Below are 9939 nucleotides of genomic sequence, written 5' to 3' on the forward strand. Positions count from 1 at the left end.
TCGGTAGTCTGCGAGCACAGGCCCCCAACAAGAGGATGCCAGGGGAAGCAGGCACCGAGGGGAGAGGGCCACTAGGAAGGGGCAGCAGGCAGAGGGGCCTCCAGAACGCTGTCCCTGTGCCCCTGGTTCTTCGAGCAGGAGATGCCTCCTGGGTGATTGGCAGCTCTTTGTTTCAGCCCCCCCTCACCCGTCGATCGGCCCCCCCTTCAACTCTCCCCTCTGTCCCTCCTCCCCCCTCTTCGGCTCTCTCCGCCTAGCATTTTCCCCTCCCAGCCAGCCGCCTGCCAGGGGTAGTGAGCCGGCTGAGCGGCATGGAGACGCAGGAACTTCGAGGGGCCCTGGCTCTTCTCCTCCTTTGCTCTTTCGCATCTGCCAGTCAGGACCTACAGGGTAAGCCTGTCTTGATCTACGTAGACCCTCTCCCTGACATCTCTCCATTTGCCTCTGACTCAGGTAGCAAATAAGGGCAAAGGGAAGGAGGAAGAGTCTTGAAATGGAGTCAGAGAACTGTTGGTGAAATATGGCCTGATGGGGAGGGGTGAGCATCAGAGTATGGTGAGTGGGTAGGAACTGGCCAGGGTCAGGCATGACACCAGGGCGAGGACGCAGGAGATAGATGCTAGGGTCGCCTGGCTGGGTTGGGGTTTAAACATCTATAGGTACCCCGGGGTTTGAGAAAGCCGCCTAGAAGTGTGGCTTGGGCTTCTTAAGGTCACTTGTCTCCTAGCTGCTCAAGCAGGGATTAGGGTGTGAAGACCAGGAGGTCTGGGCTCTCTCCCGGAGGTCTGGTGGTGGGATGGGCCCATGGGTGTGGAAGAGGTAGTTGGACCAGATGACACAGACACAGATTCTTTACTAGCTGGAAGGGAAACCACAGATTGGCCAGGACACAGGAGGCAGAAGAGCTGGGTCCTACATTTCTATGGGGGAGCCTAGCAGTGGGAGGCCTCCAGGCCTCAGTGGGCAACTGTTCTCACCCTGAGCTAGTAGACTGAAACCCAAGGATGGGAGGAGGCACAGGGGGTGTGGAAAGAGCCCAATTCTGCCATGGAAAGAAGCTGCTTTCCCATTTCTGCACTATGGGCACCAGGTGCCATTCCTGCTTAAAATCAGCACAGCAACTTCCTTGCGCCACCTGGTGGAAGCATCTCAAATTTGCAAGGGCACGTATTCCCAAGTGTTGCCTGTGGGTCCCCAGAGGATGGTAGCCCAATTCCTCAACAAGGGTTGACTTGAGGTGACTCTTGCTGCTTGGTGATGGTGGGAGTATGTCCTGAGGAACGCCCCACTGCTGGGGCTCACGGGAGAGAGCAGCCTTTAGCATTTGACCACTTTCTCTGACCTTGGTAACTCCTGACAGTGATTGACCTGCTGACCATGGGTGAATCCCGGCAGATGGTGGCTGTGGCAGAGAAGATCCGGACAGCCCTGCTTACTGCTGGAGACATCTATCTTTTGTCCACCTTCCGCCTGCCCCCCAAGCAGGGTGGTGTCCTCTTTGGTCTGTATTCTCGCCAGGACAACACAAGATGGCTGGAGGCTTCCGTTGTGGGCAAGATCAACAAAGGTGACTAGTGGGCATCTCCTTTCCTGTAGCAGTCACCCTTTTGAGCAACATTCTCTTGTCCCCATTCCCAGACCCCCTTCTAATTCCCCTGGGGCTTCACTAGGAATACATAGGAGATTCCTCGGGAAGCCAACCACCTAAACAGCCTGGCATTAATAGGGATGTTTGTTGTACTTGAGGATGGTTGGTGGATAAATGTGATGTTTTTAGCAGTGGTAGAAAGAGGTTCCCTTGGAAGTTGTGTGTACACAAAACTGCTATCCTAGGGTAGGATGGAGAAATGTGATGGTAGTGAAGAATAAGAAAATTCTAAACCATTTTACAAAAGTACTTATTGCATCTTCTACACAAGGTGTTGAAATCTCTATCTTAATAAGAAATAGTAGCCTGGAGATGTGGTATCCAAAATAGAATTAATCCAAGGCTTACCCAGGAGGCAGGAGCTGGGGGACAGTGCTCATACTGACCTCCCTTCCTGGGCAGTGCTGGTGCGGTACCAGCGGGAGGATGGCAAAGTCCATGCAGTGAATCTCCAGCAAGCAGGCCTGGCTGATGGGCGCACACATACCGCTCTCCTGAGACTCCGAGGGCCATCTCGACCCAGCCCTGCCTTGCAACTCTATGTGGACTGCAAACTGGGTGACCAGCACTCTGGCCTCCCTGCACTGGCCCCAATTCCTCCAGCAGAGGTTGAGGGACTGGAGATTAGGACTGGACAGAAAGCATATTTGAGGATGCAGGTGGGTATGAAGGGAAGTTGCTTTTTCTGGAGAAACTGCTCCAGTAAGAAAGAGGAGGCGATAGGTTCTCTTAACTGTGCTGTACTGTCCCCTTAGGGCTTCATGGAATCTATGAAAATGATTCTGGGTGGGTCTATGGCCCGAGTTGGAGCCCTGAGTGAATGTCCATTCCAGGGGGATGACTCCATCTACAGTGCAGGTAATACAAGGATTTGTTAGCTGGCATCTGAGACACCAGATCTTTCCTGTGGTCTGCAGTGGCCTCCATCCCTTGATTGTGACGCATTCGTTTTTGCTCACCTATTCCTGGGGGTCCCAAACTCTCCCTATTTAAGTCATCCTGCCAACTAGAGTGGTCAGGAAAAGAAAACAATCCAAGGGATAAACTTGCTCTTGTTGGCCAAGGTAATGGTCTCCAGCCCTTTCTTGCCTCGTTGGCAGTTGTCACTGTCTGTGCAGTTTCTCTGACCTAGTGCTACTGCTCACCTGTCACCTCTGCCCTCTCCCACTGGCTTTCTTCTCAGGCTTCAGCGCCACATCCCTGCCCCTTTTCCTCCTCTTCTCCATTTGGGTCCCTCTTTATATCTCTATCCCCTGTGTTTTCTTCTCTTCTCCAGTGACCAGTGCTCTCCACTCCATCCTAGGTGAGTAGGCTGTGGTAAGGTAGAGGCAGCCGTGGGGTGGGGAGGAGGCCCCAGAATGTGGCAGCCACTTGAAACTTCAGCCTGGAGTAGGGGTTAGACAGAGGTGGTTAGATAGGAGCTGGCTGGGAGGGGCCAGGGCTCTCACTGCAGTTCTGAGCCTCTCCACAACCCGGCCCCTGACAGGGGAACAGACCAAGACGCTGGTCACCCAACTCACCCTCTTCAACCAGATCCTGGTGGAGCTGCGGGACGATATCCGAGACCAGGTTTGGGTGGGCCAGCAAAGGGTGGCACCGACTCTGGGGTGGGGTGGCAGATGCTGAAAGGTGACCCCTTCACTCTTCTGCCAGGTGAAGGAAATGTCTCTGATCCGAAACACCATCATGGAGTGTCAGGTGTGCGGTGAGTGGGAGAGCAGGGCAGGGCTGCAGGTGGCTTCCACTCCCCCTTGTGGTGATTTGAATCGTGGCCTCTGGGTGGCTCTGACCATGTCTGCTCACCAGGCTTTCATGAGCAGCGATCCCACTGTAGCCCCAACCCCTGCTTCCGAGGTGTGGACTGCATGGAAGTGTATGAGTACCCCGGCTACCGCTGTGGCCCTTGCCCTCCTGGCCTTCAGGGCAATGGCACCCACTGTACTGACATCAATGAGGTAGGAGGGTCAGAGCTGGAAAGGCACAGAAAACTGGAGTGAGGACATCAGGAAGGGCCTAATATGGTGGGAAGTGGAGGTTCCTTTAGAAGAGGTTAGATTTCAGAATGGAAGTAGGTGGGGAGAGACCAAAGGTCCCTGGACAAAAGCTGAACCAACAGGAAGCTGTGGATGGGGTGCAGGGGAAACTGGAGATAAGCAGGGTCATGGTGGGGGAGCAGGGGACCCAATGGGAGGCTGGGGTAGGGATCCCTGGAGGCTGAGTGCTGTGGCTACACAGAAGGGAGACTAGGAGCAGTGGCTGTGGGGAAGGCCTCATATGTAAGGCAGAGAGGCCTGACCTCTGTTTTCTTGTCTGACCCCCAGTGTGCACACGCTGACCCCTGCTTCCCAGGCTCCAGCTGCATTAACACTATGCCCGGCTTCCACTGTGAGGCCTGCCCTCGGGGCTACAAGGGCACACAGGTGTCAGGTGTGGGTGTGGACTACGCTCGGGGCAGCAAACAGGTCAGGACAGGTGCATGGACAGGGAACTGGCCTTCCAGGGGCTGCTGGGTGGGACAGGGAATCAATCCCCTTATAAATGAAACAAAGTTTCTGGCTTATCTGCTGGTTTGCCCCAGGGCTTGGTGGTGCTCACAGCGCCATCTTGTGTATTTGAAGAGACTTATCCTAGATCTGGTTCCATCCTAAGTCTGTTCCTTTCAGGTTTGCAATGATATAGATGAATGCAATGATGGCAACAATGGTGGCTGTGACCCAAACTCCATCTGCACCAATACTGTTGTGAGCTAACAACATGAATGTCTGGGGCAGTGGGAATAAGCAATCCCCCTTCCAAGTTTCCTGCTTACACTTCTTCCCTCATAGACCAGGCCCTCTGTACGCACCTGGTTTGGAATTACAGTTGTGTTTCTTCCTTTGTTACATGTATCAGGTTACTTAACCTTTCTAAACTCCAGCGTATCCATTTGAGAAATGGGGCTGTTGTTACTTACCTTGTAAAGTTGTCATGAGAACTTAAATGCAGTAACTGATACAGCGGGTCGATAGCTGAGTGCCCATCTTATACCTGATGAGGACAGTGCTAGTATTAGCTGCCTGGTCTGCTGATTCCTGTTATGTCCTGTTGAGTTGCCTGTGACTCATAGAGACCCTTTGTACAAGAGCTCTGAACCCTGCTCTAGCTTGAGGCAACGTTATCATCTCTGACACTCCTACCCCCATTACCCCAGTCACTAAATCACTCCATCTCATCAAGGGTCTTCTTGCACTGTCCCTCCACCCTCCCAAGCATGATATCCTTATCCAAGGACTGGCCCCTCCTTGCAACATTCCCAAACTATGTCAGACAAAGCCTCAGAATCCTTGCCTCCAAGGAGCAGCCTGGTTTCACCCTCTCAAGGAAGAACTTGTTTGTTCACTTAGCAGTCCATGGTATAGTCAGTACTCTTCCCCAGCACCACAGCTCAAAGGCATCAGTTATCCTTCTATCATCCCTAGTCATTGTCCAGCTTTGTGATGCATACCAAGTCAATGCAAAGACCATGGCCTGGATTAGGTGCACCTTAGTCTCTAGACTGACATCATTGTTCTTCAGTACTCTGGAGAGGTCCTTAATAGCAGACTTGCCCAATGAAATTCATCTGGTGATTCCTGAGACACTACTTTTTGTTCTTAGGGTTCTTTCAAGTGTGGTCCTTGCCGCCAAGGTTTCCTGGGCAACCAGAGCCAGGGCTGCTTCCCAGCCCGGACCTGCCATAGCCCAGCCCACAGTCCCTGCCACGTCCATGCTCACTGTCTCTTTGAACGCAATGGTGCTGTATCCTGCTCGGTGAGCTAGGTTTGGAGCTTGGAAGGGAAAGGGAAACTCTGGGGGAAAGGGTAGAGCTAAAGGACATGTGTACAGGTCTTGCTGGAAAAGGGAGGTGGACCTGAGCCTAGAAACTGGTGAGGAAGGTGGGGAAACAGTTGGGTCTGTAGGGCAGCCAAGATTGCTAATGTCCACTTTATGTTTCCCAGTGCAATGTAGGCTGGGCAGGGAATGGGAACGTGTGTGGGCCTGACACAGACATTGATGGCTACCCAGACCAGGCATTGCCCTGCATGGACAACAACAAACACTGCAAGCAGGTGAAGGGGTGGGCAGGTGGGAAGAGGAGGGAGCCCCTGGCTTTGTAAGGTCAGAACTCATGCATCTTCTTCAAATCCTTCAGGACAACTGCCTTTTAACACCTAACTCTGGACAGGAAGATGCTGATAACGACGGTGTGGGGGACCAGTGTGATGATGATGCTGACGGGGATGGGATCAAGAATGTGGAGGTGCCTCTTCAACCATCGTGCTCCTTTTAGCTTCTGGTTCCCTTTGCTCTCCATCTCTCCTCTCCACCTGTCCTACTGCCCTCTCCTGGGCTCCGGGCAGCAATTAAAAAAGGGGCCCACTTCTCTAAATTAGAGACACAATTCCAGTGCTGTGGACAAGGTGGACTACATGGAAGCTGGGTGGGTGGCATCTTGCCAAGCAACCTGGTAGAGAAGTGATGATCTTATACAAACACTAGGTGGGTGCCAAATGGCTAGTGGTTTGGGGGTTGACCTTTCCCTTCCATTGTCTTACCCAGGACAACTGCCGGCTGTTCCCCAACAAAGACCAGCAGAATTCAGATACAGATTCATTTGGTGATGCCTGTGACAACTGCCCCAATGTTCCCAATAATGACCAGAAGGACACAGACGGCAACGGGGAAGGAGATGCCTGTGACAATGACGTGGATGGGGATGGTGGGTGATTAAGGGGGTAGTTAGAAGATCTGTGAGAATTTAGGCGCAATGGGCACCAGTGGGAACAGGAATTCTAAGGATAGTCAGGGCATGAATAAGAGGGCGAGACAAAGCTTAGGGCTTTTGCCAACCTAGAAGAGAATGTGATGTGTTAGTGCTATCTCTGTGCTATCTTCCATGTTTTCTAGGCATCCCAAATGGATTGGATAATTGCCCTAAAGTTCCTAACCCACTACAGACAGACAGAGATGAGGATGGAGTGGGAGATGCTTGTGACAGCTGTCCTGAAATAAGCAATCCCACCCAGGTACAGGGGAATGGAAAGGGCAGAAGGGTGGAAAGACACCCCAGCCCTTTGGATTGGAGGTAGTCAGGTCATCCTCTTGAGATGGTGAGAACAGGCCCCTCTCTCTCAGACAGATGCAGACAGTGACCTGGTGGGAGATGTCTGTGACACCAATGAAGACAGGTAGAGTCTTGGCTAAGGGATGGAAGGTCTCATAGGATTTATTTTTCTTCCATACATTCTCAACTCCTGTGGTTTAGCTTTAACAATGCACTACTCTTGAGCAAGGAATCATTCCTATAGTCTCCTCTCCATTCCTCCTGCTGGACATTTTCCCATCTGGCTGGCTAAAGGGATGGAGGGCAGATCCTAGGGAGAGACTTAAGCAGGAGAGGGGAGAACAAGGTACCTTTAGAACCTTTTAATTTGGCTCCTTTTCTTCTGGGTAGTGATGGAGATGGACATCAAGACACCAAGGACAACTGTCCACAGCTGCCCAACAGCTCCCAGTTGGACTCAGACAATGATGGACTGGGAGATGAGTGTGATGGGGATGATGACAATGATGGCATCCCTGATTATGTGCCTCCTGGTCCTGATAACTGTCGCCTTGTGCCCAATCCTAATCAGAAAGACTCAGATGGTAAGGCTGGACTTGTATGGGTTTTACCTAGAAGAGGTGGCAGAGCCTGTCAGGAATAAGCGAAAGGCTAATTAGGGAGGAGGTCAGGCATATAAGGCCCCAGAAATGTTGGTCTTGGCGAATGGCAGGTAGCCAGAGCCTTCCTGATCCCCTCACCTCTGCCTAGGCAACGGAGTGGGTGATGTGTGTGAGGATGACTTTGACAATGATGCTGTAGACGACCCCTGGGATGTTTGTCCGGAAAGTGCAGAAGTGACCCTTACAGACTTTCGGGCCTATCAGACCGTTGTTCTGGATCCTGAGGGTGATGCTCAGATTGACCCAAATTGGGTTGTACTCAACCAGGTACTCAGGGAAGTGGGTTGGGTCTTACCCAGGGGAGACCTGGGTAAGACAGTACACTTGGATCAGGCGTTTTTTTCTTTACTGTATATCAGGGCATGGAAATCGTTCAGACCATGAACAGTGACCCTGGCCTGGCAGTTGGTATGTAAAGAATACTCTGTTAAATAATTTCAAGGGCAAAGAGTAGACAGGGGAGAGAGGTTGTGAGGCAAGTTGGCCACACAGAGCAGGTATCCTTTCCCATCCTACCCCACAAGAGGCTTTGTTCTCTCTTTGCCACCAGCAGCTCTGCTGCTCCTGACATAATTCTCCTACCCCCAGGATACACAGCTTTCAACGGTGTGGACTTTGAGGGCACGTTCCACGTGAACACAGTGACTGATGACGACTATGCAGGCTTTCTCTTCAGTTACCAGGATAGTGGCCGCTTCTATGTGGTCATGTGGAAGCAGACGGAACAGACCTACTGGCAGGCCACACCTTTCCGGGCTGTTGCCCAGCCTGGACTACAGCTCAAGGTCCCCAGTTGTCCAGACTCTCCACTTTCCCAAGTTTCCCCCTAACTCTAGGACTTCCCCCACTGCCTGATTGGGAAATATCTTACCCAACCACCTATCCTGGAGGTCTGCTTCCAAAGGAATTAGCGCTTTCTCCTGATCATCCTGACTTCCTCCCCACCTGCACTTTGCACCTGCTTCTCCTCTTACTCTCATCCCAGTAGTTGACACACCTTGTCATTGCCCTTTAGGCAGTGACATCGGTGTCTGGGCCTGGTGAACACCTCAGGAATGCCCTGTGGCATACTGGCCACACGCCTGATCAGGTACGACTGCTATGGACTGACCCGCGAAATGTAGGCTGGCGTGACAAGACCTCCTACCGCTGGCAGCTTCTGCACCGGCCTCAAGTTGGCTACATTCGGTAAGAGGCTGGGGGAGTTCAGGCCTGGCCTTTCCTTCCTTTTAGCTGAGACCCATTAGTGACCTTACCGCTTCTCAATTGCTTGGTGCAGTGTGCCAAAACTGTGACTACTTCTATCACCCACCTCACTGCAGACATGCTGCCTTAGTTTTGCTTCCCTGACATCAGGTTGCCTGTGCTCTGGCTGGTGCTGCCAAGGGCCTATATGCAAAGTTGGACAAGTCCTTCCTCCTCTGTGACCTGTTTACCTTCGGTAAAATGAAGGTGTTGGGTTAAATGCCTTGCATGGTTCTCTAGGACTCTCCAAACCCCAGGCCAGTCATCCAGCCCTTCACTGCTGTAGGCATGCCTCATTAAGTGTGACCCGAACAACTCCTCATTTATAGAACAAACCCAGGCTCAGACTTCATAGCTCTGAAGCCTCCCAGTTCAGCACTTTTGCCCACAACTTTGCATTTCCTTCAGACAAGTGCCCTAAGTTGGTGGGGTGCTGGGGCTGCTGACTGCACAAAACTGGTGACAGGGAAGAGAGGAGAAATGTGTCTCCCAGGAACCTAGAGTCCAGGAATCTGGGTTGGTTCCCCTTTAAGGTGTCTGAGGCTGTGGGGGGCCAGGGCAGAGGATAAGGGAGGGGTGGACTAGAGCCTGGGAAGCGGGTGACTTCAACCCCCAGTCCATTGTGCTTATCGTCATGGCAACCCAATCCTGGCTTGAAATGCGGCTTGTGCTTTGAGATGCAAAGGGGGCTGGACAAAGAGCCAGAGGGGCCCCAGGCTGAGAATAGCACCCCCTTCCTTCCCCCTCTTCTCTCTGCCCTTCCCTCTCTAGCTTGGTGAACTCAAGGGGGGATGGGGGATGAACTGGACCAAGGCGTAGTGACCGGTCCCCCCTGGCACTCAGACATCATCAATGAACACCACTTTCCTGGACAGGGTGAAGCTCTATGAGGGTCCTCAGCTAGTAGCAGATTCTGGGGTGATCATTGACACATCTATGCGAGGAGGGCGTCTTGGTGTATTCTGCTTCTCCCAAGAAAACATCATTTGGTCTAATCTCCAGTATCGTTGCAATGGTGAGGCCCTAAACCCAGATCAGGATGACCCCTCATGCCTTGGTGGCAGTCCAGTTCTTTGACCCCTTTCCTTATTTCCCTTTCCGCAGACACAGTGCCCGAGGACTTTGAGCCACTCCGGAGGCAGCTGCTCCAGGGAAGGGTGTGAGGAGGTGGTCACCTGATTCAGAATCCTGCTTTTAACCCTCTGGCCTTGGGGTCCATCCTGGAGACCTGAGGTCTAATCTACAGCTTCTCAGCCAAACAGACACCTTCTTTTGGCACCCACCAGAGGGGATGGGAATAA

General features: G+C 52.5%; 1 protein-coding gene across 3 annotated transcripts; it reads left to right on the top strand.

The window, feature by feature from the left end:
- Window positions 1–311: 311 nt before the first annotated feature.
- On the top strand, window positions 312–9801 carry THBS3 (thrombospondin 3). Of its 3 annotated transcripts, XM_006895803.1 has the most exons (23): window positions 312–390; window positions 1361–1567; window positions 2051–2307; window positions 2404–2506; window positions 2925–2951; window positions 3135–3217; window positions 3302–3353; window positions 3455–3603; window positions 3970–4110; window positions 4312–4389; window positions 5285–5437; window positions 5626–5736; window positions 5820–5927; window positions 6227–6386; window positions 6575–6693; window positions 6803–6855; window positions 7122–7315; window positions 7482–7660; window positions 7753–7801; window positions 7982–8178; window positions 8409–8581; window positions 9514–9653; window positions 9743–9801. In XM_006895803.1, the coding sequence occupies exons 1-23, from the start codon at window positions 312–314 to the stop codon at window positions 9799–9801; spliced, it is 2871 nt and encodes a 956-aa protein (XP_006895865.1). The 3 variants fall into 3 exon arrangements, with proteins under 3 accessions (XP_006895865.1, XP_006895866.1, XP_006895867.1); XM_006895804.1 differs by lacking the exon at window positions 2925–2951; XM_006895805.1 differs by lacking the exons at window positions 2051–2307; window positions 2404–2506.
- Window positions 9802–9939: the final 138 nt, after the last annotated feature.

This window comes from Elephantulus edwardii, unplaced genomic scaffold (genome assembly GCF_000299155.1).
Source record: "Elephantulus edwardii isolate Elephantulus edwardi_28Jun2011 unplaced genomic scaffold, EleEdw1.0 scaffold00176, whole genome shotgun sequence".
NCBI classification, from domain to species: Eukaryota; Metazoa; Chordata; class Mammalia; order Macroscelidea; family Macroscelididae; genus Elephantulus; species Elephantulus edwardii.

Bases quoted from the DNA above. Each gene is read 5' to 3' on its own strand.
- THBS3 (XM_006895803.1), top strand. From the start codon at position 312: ATGGAGACGCAGGAACTTCGAGGGGCCCTGGCTCTTCTCCTCCTTTGC. The intron at 3,604-3,969 runs GTAGGAGGGTCA...TCTGACCCCCAG, and splicing joins ACTGTACTGACATCAATGAG to TGTGCACACGCTGACCCCTG. The intron at 7,316-7,481 runs GTAAGGCTGGAC...ACCTCTGCCTAG, and splicing joins TAATCAGAAAGACTCAGATG to GCAACGGAGTGGGTGATGTG.